General features: G+C 39.0%; 1 protein-coding gene across 6 annotated transcripts in view; it reads right to left on the bottom strand.

Moving 5' to 3' along the window:
• Nucleotides 1-13,806, bottom strand: part of CEP192 (centrosomal protein 192) — a 142,860-nt gene that overhangs the window by 28,088 nt on the left and 100,966 nt on the right. For all 6 annotated transcript variants that reach the window (XM_023228357.1, XM_023228356.1, XM_023228353.1 and 3 more), the window contains 4 exons: nucleotides 7,455-7,715; nucleotides 7,085-7,200; nucleotides 5,171-5,280; nucleotides 1,938-2,088 (listed from right to left, as the gene is read on the bottom strand). In XM_023228357.1, coding sequence (XP_023084125.1) covers nucleotides 1,938-2,088; nucleotides 5,171-5,280; nucleotides 7,085-7,200; nucleotides 7,455-7,715 — 638 coding nt within the window. The remainder of the gene's footprint in view (nucleotides 1-1,937; nucleotides 2,089-5,170; nucleotides 5,281-7,084; nucleotides 7,201-7,454; nucleotides 7,716-13,806) is intronic.

The raw sequence follows: 13,806 nt of genomic DNA, 5'->3' as shown, positions 1-13,806 counted from the left end.
GAAGGACCAGAATGCAACGCGGGACCAAATCACCACAGTGAAGGACCCACACTGCGCCCACGAGCCCACTTCAGCATCAGTGACTCATTACACAAAAGGGCCAAAAGCAAATCTCTTCCTCACAGGAAAAAGCCAATTAATACATGTAGCAAGATGGATTAGAAATCACCCTTCGGTAACCATGATGAAGATAATTCAGGCAACACGCATCAATGGATGCTCACAGTTTGATAAGGAAAAGATAATCATGATCTTTAAGGAACTCCCTCTAAGATATTAATCAGCTTTACAGGGGAGAAATCTGGCAGGCACCATTTTTAACTAAGTGATGAAAATAGTATTAGTGATAGGACAAATTAGCATTGTACACTGCCTGAGAAGATGCACTGAGAAAACAAACAGCATCATTCCTGCCAAAAGTGTGAAAACTGAATCTGCAAACTGAAATTGCGAGATATTTTACAAAGTAACTGGCCTGGACTCCAAAAAAACATCAAGGTCATTGGTAAGAAAGGGTTAGCAGTTAGCCTGCAATCTATTTTCTCATTTTTACCAAGGAATGTTCAATAAAAAAGAAAGATGATTTGGTGAAATCTGCTGGTGATCTTGCTAATGACAGATCTCCCAGCAAACACACTAATGTCCTCATCTATGGAATGCTTTTTGCAAGATGTATCTGCTCTGTCTAGAATTATTTGTGGTAAATAAACCTGAAGCTTCTGATTTTATGGGATACAGTTATTTGAAAAGTACCACAAAAGTTATATGATTATCAAAGTGCAAAATAGAACTCTCATGCTCAATACAGCTCCTCCTTTCGGGTAAGCCATGTAGCACACGCACAATTTAGAGGCCTTGTGTCAAAACTGAACAAGAGCTCAAGTATTAATGTGGCCAAAAGGACCTAGGAAGCGCCACCGCCAGTCCCAGACTTCTCCAGGCCTCACCTAAAATTACTAGTAAGCTTAATTCTGGGTGAAGTCTTTGATTTCATGGATCTGATACAATAATCGAACCTTCTGTATTATCTCAGTCAGGAAAGATAAGGAAAGGCTAAGGAACTCTATTCTGAAAGAGAGTAAGAAGACTGCAGCATGTGATGTTAGATTACATTCTGGACCAGAGAGGACGCGGCAAAGATGAAGGTTATTTTTTGTTGTTGTTTTGTCATTTAACTATAATATAAAGGACATTACTGGAACAAACAATAACGTGTGGATGGAACCTGTGGACTAAATGATTGTAGTGTATTGCTATTAAATGTCCTAATTTGGATGAGTTTTCCAGGGCTATGTAGGAGGCTTTTTTTGTTGTTGTTGTGTTTTTGAGACAGAGTCTTGCTCTGTCGCCCAGGCTGGAATGCAATGGCTTCATCTCGGTTCACTGCAAGCTCCGCCTCCCGGGTTCACACCATTCTCTTGCCTCAGCCTCCCCAGTAGCTGGGACTACAGGTGCCCACCGCCATGCCCAGCTAATTTTTTTTGTGTGTGTGTGTTTTTAGTAGAGACGGGGTTTCACTGTGTTAGCCAGGATGATCTCATCTAACCTTGTGATCCGCCTGCCTTGGCCTCCCAAAGTGCTGGGATTACAGGCGTGAGCCACCAAGCCTGCCCGTAGGAGAGTGCTTTTAGGAAATTTAGGGCTAATTGGTTATCATGCCTGAAACTTACTCTTAGATGGTTCAGAAAAATGTTCCATATACATAGAGGATGATAAGGTAAAGGTGGTAAAACAACGTGAGTCTGGGTGCAGCGTACATGGGAGTTCTCTGCACTATTTCTAAACTTTCCTAAAAGTCTGATATTATTTCAACTTAAATTTTAAAATAAAGGTGAAATAAAAATTTTGAGACAAAATAATAATAATAGTAAAGTACAGGAAAAAAGATCAGCTTTGCTATGAATCGAATCATCCTGAAATCTGGCCATTTATTTTACCTTGTAGATTCCAAGCTAGCTTTGGAAGAAGGCTGAAGGAATTCTCTGCTAGAAATGCAATCTCTGAATTCTCCAATTACTGAAAGTATAATTTTACACATGCTTCCATAAAAGAGCTGAACATCATTAGGCCGTTGGGGAAGATCATATACTGAAATAGAAAATAATGTTTGAAATACATTAATGTTCACACAAGCACACCACAAAGTAACAGATACATTTGTATATTTACAGCTATAGAATATTTGTTTCCTGGGTTGGGGGAGGTGACATTCGGATTAGTAGTATACCTCCTGGCACAAAATTACAGTCAATTCAGCACCAGTGGCTGACAGCTCAGACTTGGAACCTGAATTTGAACTACCTTTGCCACTCATGTACTTTGTGACTTTTGGCAAGTTACTTAACCTCTCTGAACTTAGTTTCCTCAACTATAATATAGAGTAACAATCTGTATCGGGGTTGTGAGCATTAAAATAAGAATGCTTTTGCAGATATATTCGGCAACAAACACTTATACGAAGCTTAATGTAGACATTGTTCTAATCCCTTTATATATATTAATTTAGTTAATTTTCAAAACAATTCTTTGAGATAGGTACTGTTACCCTTACTGCAAAGAAGGAGAATCTGAAGCGCAGAAGTTAAGGGTCCATGATTTTTAAGTAGCAGTCTCACAGACATTCAATTTAAAGTAAATCTAGAAACCAGCACTACTAATATAATTAGATTAGTGAAATAGTATTCAAGATTAACATCTCTAGATTAGGCCACCCAAATTTGTATATACAAGAAATGTTAAATTAGATAGTCTTTGAGTATCATGTATTTTGACATGGAAAGTTTAAAAGAACATGGTAACTATAAATTTAAATTTAGAACTTAATCAAGACTCCTGACTGAAGTTTAAATCAACTACAAAAATATGTGCCACAAATCCCCTTTTTGTAAAAGCAAGATTGTTACAAATCCTTGGAATAGTAACATGCTCACGGAAATGTTACTGAAATTCATCACATAAAAGCTTCAACTGCAGTGTACTCACAGGTGATCTATGGTACAAACCAACAAATAAAGTGAAACTGTTTTCTCCGTTCATCTGGACAATAAGCATATAATTGCAAGGAATACAATATTCCTTGAGGTGAAATTCTGGTGTCCCAAAGACCTGGCCTGAGTCTCAGCTCAACCCCATCTTAGATGGGTGATCTTGACAGCTACTTGAGCTCTTGGTTGGCTGTGTAAACACAACTCTTAATACAGTATGTGTACTTAATTTTTGGACATGCAGCTCTACCTGGAGCATTCGCCCTTATTCTGGTCTCATCTTCACCTTACCAACTCCTCCTTTTTCTTCAAGTATACCTCAAGAATCATCTCATTCTAAGTGAGGTGCCCTCCCAGATTTATAAACACAGCTCTCTCTATCACAGCACTTTTCACATCACACCTGAGTCATCTGTCTTCCCCTGAGTCTGTAAGCCCCTCATGGACAAGGACTGCATCCAGTACCTCTGCATCCAATGTCCACAGACCTACTGGCACTCTGTCTTCTCAGGATGCATCCAACATTCAACAAGAGGACTGTTGTCATATGGGGCTATGCCACCTTCTGAACCACTGCAAACTCTGGCTGCCTGCAGTCTTCACCACAGTTGTACTGTGTTACTAAGTGTTAGTGTTCCATCTCCATAACACACTTCAGCTTATCTCATATTTGGATCCTTCCTTTGAGGAAGAGGTGGGGCTGCAGTGGGACTGATGGGTCTTCAGTTTCCACTTCAAATCCAAGGCTTTTTTCCTTTGCTCTGGTCCCCTAGCACACTCCTAACAAGTCCATTTCAAGTCTTTTTGTCATTTTTAACTAACTCATCCTTGTCTTCCCTTTGAGCAGATGATCTAGACACCCACTTATTGAAAAGTTCACAAACTATTCAACATCACCCCTACCAAGGCACAAATGTCCTTATATTTCAGAAGCAAAATATAATCCATCACTAAAAAAGTTGAAAATAAAAACAGGGAAAAGCTACCACCTGAAATTTACCACCAAAACTAGCCACTTATTATTTTGATGTGTATATGCCTGTAATTTTACTTATGTAAATATATGTAATAATTTTTAGCAAAATGAGATCTTACTACGCAAAGTTCAAAAAGGTTTTGTGATAAATGAAGAGCTTTCCATGTCATTCAGAACAGATTCATATTATTGTTCTATTGGCTTCAAAATACTCTACTGTGGCCGGGTGCGGTGGCTCATGCCTGCAAAACCCAGCACTTTGGGAGGCCGAGGCAAGGGGATCAAGAAGTCAGGAGATCGAGACCATCCTGGCTAGCATGGTGAAACCCCGTCTCTACTAAAAAATACAAAATAATTAGCTGGGAGTGGTGGTGGACGCCTGTAGTCCCAGCTACTCGGGAGGTTGAGGCAGGAGAATGGCGTGAAACTGGGAGGCAGAGCTTGCAGTGAGCAGAGATCACGTCACTGCACTCCAGCCTGGGGGACAGAGCAAGACTCCGTCTCAAAAAAAAAAAAAAATATTCTACTGCATAATTAAATGACTCCCTATTCTTGGGCATTAAGGTTACTTCTAGCTTCTTGATATTATAAACAACACAATGGTGAAAATCCGTATACACATATTTACACAGTCTGTATGTCTCAATATATTTATATTTTGTAGGAATAAATATTGTTAAATATTTGAAATGTTTAGTGTAAACAGGGCTAACCATCTAGGTTAGTGTAATCTTATTACTATCTATTTTGAAGATTTTTTGCCACCACTACATCTTCCATAAATCTTACAATAGGCACGATAAGGACAGTAATCTCAAAATGAGTATGAGTTTGCAATCAAATCTAAGTAGCAATTAATTTGATTTAATAATGACCATTTTCTTCTTCCTGTTTACAAGGTTGCCTAGAGAATAAGTGCAGAAAATATTAGTAACATGTAACATTTATACAGCAGCAAAGCTCTTTCATGGAATCCTTGTAACAACTCTGTATGAAAAGCTAGATGTTGCTCCTCTTCCCATTTACAAGATAAGGAAACTGACATTCAGTTAAGTAATTTGTTCAAACTCATACAGCAGGGCTGTGGCTCAAACTCTGCCTGACACTGTATCTAAACTAATACTTCCTTCTTATATCACATCACTGGACCGAGATAATACTATAAATGACCCAAAAGATTTAATACATCAAGATACACCGAAATTCTTACCTTCAGTTACTAATAGCTCATCTTGAAATGCTTCAACAAAATTAATGTTTTGAAACACACTGTGTTCTGGAAGTATCTCTTTTATCACCTCTGGTTTATGTAACAGGGCCCTGGCATGAGAGATTTTTTTTTTTTTTAATTTAAACGTGACATTATATATAAAATAACTTTAATTAGATTTTCACTAATGCATTTGGCAAATCCCACTAATACTGAAATACCACACAGACCTTACACCTAAAAGAAAAACCTGTTTTGGAAGTTCCCTCAAAATTTACACATGGTAATAAAATTATCAGTTTCAGTTAAATATTAACATCAAACAAGAATTCCCTAAAAGAAGAGTAAAACTAGATTCTTTTCAGGTCCTACATTTTCATTATTTGTGATAATGTGGTCATAGCTAGAAATTTGTCTCAGAACACAAAAGAACATGCTAAAAAATGGAAAGATTTGAAGGGGAATATCTCAATTACCATATAACTATGTTTATCTGGCTCCTTCTAGAGAATCTGAGGTGAGAACACTGAAATGTAAATTTCTCTATAATACTCAGATGTCCACAAAGAAAATCTCACTACTGTAATTTTATGCCAAAGAGGAGTTTGAAAACAATACGCTGACTTCTATATCCCAATTAAGAAAAAGAAAAACATCAGAATACCTCATAATATGATTTCTCCAAATGTCAGTTTCTATTTCCAAAATACTTAAATAAGAAACAAAACCAGGTTCAAAGGCAAGCTTTTTATTTGGTCTGTTCTAACATCATGTAGCAAGCCGCCATTAAATTCCCTCTTATAAAACATTCCAATGACCCTCAACAAATTAAAAACAAAACAATTTCCCAAATTCAGTATCAGAAAAAAACACAGCCAAGCACAAAGGGTTGGAAGGAGACAGGCGTATTCCTCCACACCCCCTTTCTAACGATTTTTTATTAGCAGGTGACACACCATGAGCTGCACTCATCCTGTGTTTAGGTCCTTTAGTCTAGGAAACTACACTTTACAATGAGAAAATTCCTACCTTTACATCACATCTAAACCTAAATCAACATCCTAAATTTTCCAACAGTTCAGCATATCAAACTATGTTTAAATTATCTATTTATCTATTTATTTATTTATTTGAGAGGTCTGGCTCTGTCGCCAAGGCTGGAGTGCAATCATAGCTCACTGCAGCCTTGAACTCCTGGGATTGTGATTTTCCCACCTCAGCCTCCAAAGTCGCGAGGACTACAGGGGCACACCACCACACCCAACTGAATTTTCTATTTCTTTTCTAGAGACAGGGTCTCATTATGTTGCCCAGGCTGGTCTTGAATTCCTGACCTCAAGCAATCCTTCCACTTCAGCCTCCCAAAGTGCTGGGCATGAGCCACGTAGCCTGCCTATATTTACATTAGATAGATCAGATTTTACAGTAGTTTGTACTTTTTAAATAGCTACAAGTTAAACATCTTATACATTTCGAAAATTCGACTTGATTCTTTCAAATAATTCACAGCATTCCCAGAAATATTACTAACTAGTCATCTGTTTACACAATATAATCATTCAGTAGTTTCTAATCTTTTATAAAACTGACACTGTCACTTGACATGTCGTCAAGAGTACATTATGAAAATGGTCCTATTATGAAGTATGATGCAGCTAATGAGTAAGGGAAGAGTGGCACAATACATTCATCTAGAAAAGAAGACATATCCTGAGGAAATATAGGAGATGAGTTTCCTAGGGATATTTTTTCCTCACATTGTGGTAGCTCATCACCCACATAAATTCTACCATGATTTTTCATCTACCAACTCACTAATAGTTAGATGTTCTAAAAATTCCAAATCCCAAGCCACAGAAGCCTTCATCATTTCTACTGAATGGTTCCCAACATTGTGTAAGATAAGTAATCTACCTGCGATACTGCTGTCTTGAAATTTCATCTCCACCAAATAAGTATACAGTTGATAGTTCTGTTGCAGTTTTATTATTGATTCCTCTGTCTGATGGATTATATATTAAAGTAACATCCTGATGCCAAGAAAAAAAATCAGGAGTAAATATTAAATATTTTTAAGTAATTTCATTCTGATTCAACCATCTTATGAGTCTAAAAATCTCACACAGACACAAGTGCATGTGCATGGCATTTCCAAGATCACATAAGTATGTCCACTCCTACATTATTTTCAAATATTATTTTAGTTTTTGGTTTTAAAATACATAATTATTAACTTAATTTTAAAATGAGCTGATGTTGTTAGCACAGAAACTTTTATACTTACTTCTTGTGTTCTTTCCTTGAGTACAAATTTATCTGGAAAAATCCTCAATACTTTAGGATCCAGCAAAATTTTTTTCTGAGAATCCTTAAAACCTACTGCTTTAACAAAAGCTGCTCGGGAGCCAGTGTTGCGGACAGAAAAAACAATTTTACTTTCTTTGCCAGGTACTAAGCCATTCACTGTTATCATGTAACTGTCAGATAATTTTTTAACACCTTCCAAAATAAGATTGCTTGTTCCTCCATATCCAGACAAAGGTATCTAAAAGAATATACATATCCAAAATTATTTTAATGTTAAGCAGAAAGCAAAACACTGAATTAGTCAGAAGAAAATTCAGAAAGATTTAATACAATTAAAAATTTTAATATATGTGTACTTTGAGTATTAGTTCCCCATTTCAAGTCCAGCAGTGTATTAAAGACTATGTTTTAAAGAAAAAACAAACAAAAGAGTTGCAAAATTACCTGGCTTCTGAAATGCTAAGAATTAACTATTTCAAAAGCCAAGCTTAGATGACAGAGGAATAATACAAAGATTAGTACAGATATGCTTAAGAAGTTTATAGGGTAAAATATACTAATATTTTTAATTTACTTTGAAATGCATTAAAAAGATGAACCGGGGGCTGCCAAGGTAGCCTAAAAGGAACAGCTCCCGTCTGTAGCTCCTAGTGAGATCAACACTGAAAGCGGGTTATTTCTGCATTTCCAACTGAAGTACCTGACTCATCTCATTGGGACTGGTTAGAGAGTGGGTACAGCCCACGGAGGGTGAACCAAAGCAGGGTGGGGCGTCGCTTTACCTGGGAAGCGCAAGGGGTTGGATGCCCTCTCTCACCACTCCTATTCAATATAGTATCGGCAGTTTTGGCCAGGGCAATCAGGCAAGACAAAGAAATAAAGAGTATTCAAATAGGAAGACAGGAAGTCAAATTGTCTCTGTTTGCAGATGACATGATTGTATATTTAGAAAACCCCATCATCTCAGTCCAAAATCTCCTTAATCTGATAAGCAAAGTCTCAGGATACAAAGTCAATGTGCGAAAATCACAAGCATTCCTATACACCAATAATAGACAAACAGGGTCAAATCATGAGTGAACTCCCATTCACAATTGCTACAAAGAGAATGAAACACCTAGGAATACAACTTACAAGGGATGTGAAGGACCTCTTCAAGGAGAACTACATACCACTGCTCAAAGAGATAAGAGAAGGCACAAAGAAATGGAAGAACATTTCATGGCCATGGATAGGACAAATCAATATCATGAAAATGGCCATACTGCCCAAAGTAATTTACAGATTCAATGCTATTCCCATCAAGCTACCACTGACTTTCTTTACATAATTAGAAAAAAATTACTTTAAAGTTCATATGGAACCAAAAAAGAGCCCATAGAGACAACTGCAAAACAATCCTATGCAAAACAAACAAAGCTGGAAGCATCACACAACCTGACTTCCAACTATACTACAAGGTTATAGTAACCAAAACAGCATGGTACTGCTACAAAAACAGAAATGGAACAGAACAGAGGCCTCAAAAATAACGCCACACATCTACAACCATCTGATCTTTGACAAACTTAACAAAAACAAGAAATGAGGAAAGGATTCCATGTTTAAAAAATGGTGTTGGGAAAACTGGCTAGCCATATGCAGAAAACTGAAACTGAATCCCTTCCTTACAACTTATACAAAAATTAACTCAAGATGGATTAAAGACTTAAATGTAAGACATAAAACTATAAAAACCCTATAAGAAAACCTAGGCAATACCATTCAGGACATAGGCATGGACAAAGACTTCATCACTAAAACACCAAAAGCAATGGTAACAAAAGCCAAAATTCACAAATGGGATCTAATTAAACTAAAGAGCTTCTGCACAGTTAAGAGAAACTATCATCAGAGTGAACAGGCAACCTACAGAATGGGGGAAAATTTTTGCAATCTATCCTTCTGACAGAGGGCTGATATCCAGAATCTATGAAGAACTTGAACAAATTGACAAGAAAAAAACAAACAACCCCATCAAAAACTGGGCAAAGGATATGAACAGACACTTCTGAAAAGAAGACATTTATGCAGCCAACAAACATGTGAAAAAAAAGCTCATTGTTACTAGTTATTAGAGAAATGCAAATCCGCCAGGCATGGTGGCTCACACCTGTAATCCCAGCACTCTGGAAGGGCAGATCCTGAGATCAGGAGTTCGAGACCATCCTGGCTAAAGGTGAAACACCTTTTCTATTTAAAAAAAATATATACAAACAATTAGCTGGGTGTGGTGGCATGCACCTGTAGTCTCACCTACTTGGGAATCTTGGAAGCAGGAGAATCGCTTGAACCCGGGAGGTGGAGGTTGCAGTGAGCCAAGATCGTGCCACTGCACCACTTCAGCCTGGGCAATAGAGCAAGTCTCTGTCTCAAAAAAATAATAATAATAAAAAATAAAATAAAAACCACAATGAGATACCATCTCACACGTTAGAATGGCGATCATTAGAGATTCTGTTCCAAGATGGCCAAATAGGAACAGCTCCCATCTGCAGCTCCCAGCATGATTGACACAGAAGATGGTGATTTCTGCATTTCCAACTGAGGTACCTGGTTCATCTCATTGGGACTGGTTGGACAGTGGGTGCAGCCCACGGAGGATGAGTCGAAGCAGGGCGGGGCATTGCCTCACCTGGGAAGTACAAGGGGTCAGGAGATTTCCCTTTCCTAGCCAAGGGAAGCCGAGACACACTGCACCTGGAAAATCAGGACAATCCCACCCAACTACTGAGCTTTTCCAATGCTCTTAGCAAATGGCACACCAGGAGATTATATCCCATGCATGGCTTCATGGGTCCCACGCCCATGGAGCTTTGCTCACTGCTAGCGCAGCAGTCTGAGATTGACCTGCAACGCAGCAGCCTGACACAGGGAGGGGCGTCGGCCATTGCTGAGGCTTAGGAAGGTAAACAAAGCATCCAGGGAAGCTTGAACTGGGTGGAGCCCACTGCAAGGCCTATAGCCTCTATAGAGCCCACCTCTGGGGGCAGGGCATAGCTGAACAAAAGGCAGCAGAAATTTCTTCTGACTTAAATGTCCCTGTCTGACAGCTCTGAATAGAGTAGTGGTTCTCCCAGCACGGTGTTTGAGCTCTGAGAATGGACAGACTGCCTCCTCAAGTGGGTCCCTGACCCCTATGTAGCCTAACTGGGAGACACTTCCCACTAGGGGGCAAATGACACCTCATACAGGCTGGGCTGGTGCCCCCCTGGGATGAAGCTTCCGGAGGAAGGATCAGGCAGCAATATTTGCTGTTCTGCAATACTTGCTGTTCTGCAGCCTCCGCTGGTGATACCCAGGAAAACAGGGTCTGGAGTGGACTTCCAGCAAACTCCAACAGACCTGCAGCTGAGGGACCTGACTCTTAGAAGGAAAACTAACAAACAGAAAGGAATAGCATCAACAACAACAAAAAGGACATCCACACAAAAACTCCAACTGTACATCACCAGCATCAAAGACGAAAGGTAGATAAAACCACAAAGATGGGGAGAAACCAGAGCAGAAAAGCTGAAAATTCTAAAAACCAGAGCACCTCTTCTCCTCCAAACGATCACAGCTCCTCGCCAGCAACGGAACAAAGCTGGACAGAGAATGACTTTGATAAGCTGACAAAAGTAAGCTTCAGAAGTTTGGTAATAACTTCTCCGAGCTAAAGGAGGATGTTCGAACCCATCGCAAGGAAGCTAAAAACCTTGAAAAAAGATCAGATGAATGGCTAACTAGAATAAACAATGTAGAGAAGACCTTAAATGACCTCATGGAGCTGAAAACCATGGCACATGAACTATGTGACGCATGCACAAGCTTCAATAGTCGATTCGATCAAGTGGAAGAAAGGGTATCAGTGACTGAAGATCAAATTAATGAAATAAAGTGAGATAAGAAGTTTAGAGAAAAAAGTAAAAAGAAACGAACAAAGCCTCCAAGAAATATGGGACTATGTGAAAAGACCAAATGTACGTTGACTGGTGAACCTGCAAGTGACAGGGAGAATGGAACCAAGCTGGAAAATACTCTTCAGGATATTATCCAGGAGAACTTCCCCAACCTACCAAGGCAGGCCAACATTCAAATTCAGGAAATACAGAGAACACCACAAAGATACTCATCGAGAACAGCAACCCCAAGACACATAAATTGTCAGATTCACCAAGGTTGGAATGAAGGAAAAAATGTTAAGGGCAGCCAGAGAGAAAGGTCGGGTTACCCACAAAGGGAAGCCAATCAGACTAACAGCGGATCTCCACAAGCCAGAAGATAGTGGGGGCCAATATTTAACATTCTTAAAGAAAAGAATTTTCAACCCAGAATTTCATATCCAGCCAAACTAAGCTTCATAAGTGAAGGAGAAATAAAATCCTTTACAGAAAATCAAACGCTGAGAGATTTTGTCACCATCAGGCCTACCTTACAACAGCTCCTGAAGGAAGCACGAAACATGGAAAGGAACTACTGGTACCAGCCACTGCAAAAACATGCCAAATTGTAAAGACCATCGATGCTAGGAAGAAACTACAACAACTAATGAGTAAAATAACCAGCTAACATCATAATGACAGGATCAAATTCACACATAACAATATTAACCTTAAATGTAAATGGGCTAAATGCCCTAATTAAAAGACACAGATTGGCAAATTGGACAAAGAGTCAAGAACCATCAGTTTGCTGTATTCAGGAGACCCATCTCACATGCAGAGACATACAGAAGCTCAAAATAAAGGGATGGAGGAAGATCTAGCAAGCAAATGGAAAACAAAAAAAGCAGGGGTTGCAATCCTAGTCTCTGATAAAACAGACTTTAAACCATCAAAGATCAAAAGAGACAAATAAAGCCATTACATAATGATAAACGGATCAATTCAACAAGAAGAGCTAACTATCTTACACATATATGCACCTAATACAGGAGCACCCAGATTCATAAAGCAAGTCCTTACAGACCTACAAAGAGACTCAGACTCCCACACAATAATAGTGGGAGACTTTAACACTCCACTGTCAACATTAGACAGATTAACGAGACAGAAAGTTAACAAGGATATCCAGAACTTGAACTCAGCTCTGCACCAAGTGGACCTAATAGACATCTACAGAACTCTCCACCCCAAGTCAACAGAATATACATTCTTCTCAGCACCACATCACACTTATTCCAAAATTGACCACATAGTTGGAAGTAAAGCACTCCTCAGCAAATGTAAAAGAACAGAAATCACAACAAACTGTCTCTCAGACCACAGTACCATCAAATTAGAACTCGGGATTAAGAAACTCACTCAAAACCGCACAACTACATGGAAACTGAACAACTTGCTCCTGAATGACTACTGGATAAGTAACAAAATGAAGGCAGAAATAAAGATGTTCTTTGAAACCAATGAGAACAAGGACACAACATACCAAATCTCTGGGACACATTTAAAGCGGTGTGTAGAGGGAAATTTATAGCACTAAATGCCCACAGGAGAAAGCAGAAAAGACCTAAAATCAACACCCTAACATCACAATTAAAAGAATTAGAGAAACAAGAGCAAACACATTCAAAAGCTAGCAGAAGGCCAGAAATAACTAAGATCAGAGCAGAGCAGAAAGAGACAGACACACAAAAAAAAAACCCTTCAAAAAAAATCAATGAATCCTGGTTTTTTGAAAAGATCAACAAAATTCATAGACTGCTAGCAAGACTAATAAGGAAGAAAAGAGAGAAGAATCAAATGGATGCGATAAAAAATGATAAAGGGGATATCACCACCGATCCCACAGAAATACAAACTACCATCAGAGAATACTATAAACACCTCTATGCAAATAAACTAGAAAATCTAGAAGAAATGGATAAATTCCTGGACACATACACCCTCTGTAGACTAAACCAGGAAGAAGTTGAATCTCTGAATAGACCAATAACAGGCTCTAAAATTGAGGCAATAATAGCCTGCCAACCAAAAAAAGTCCAGGATCAGATGGATTCACAGCCGAATTCTACTAGAGGTACAAAGAGAAGCTGGTATCATTCCTTCTGAAACTATTCCAATCAATAGAAAAAAAGGCAATCCAGGCCGGGCGCAGTGGCTAAAGCCTGTAATCCCAGTACTTTGGGAGGCCGAGGCGGGCAGATCACGAGGTCAGGAGATCGAGACCATCCTGGCTAACACGGTGAAACCCTGTCTCTACTAAAAATACAAAAAATTAGCCGGGCGTGGTGGCGGGCGCCTGTAGTCCCAGCTACTTGGAGGCTGAGGCGGGAGAATGGCATGAACACGGGAGGCGGAGCTTGCAGT

The sequence above is a fragment of the Piliocolobus tephrosceles genome, chromosome 18 (genome assembly GCF_002776525.5).
Source record: "Piliocolobus tephrosceles isolate RC106 chromosome 18, ASM277652v3, whole genome shotgun sequence".
NCBI classification, from domain to species: domain Eukaryota; kingdom Metazoa; phylum Chordata; class Mammalia; order Primates; family Cercopithecidae; genus Piliocolobus; species Piliocolobus tephrosceles.
The sequence above is the reverse complement of the archived record's forward strand: the minus strand, read 5'-3'. Positions and strand labels throughout refer to the sequence as shown.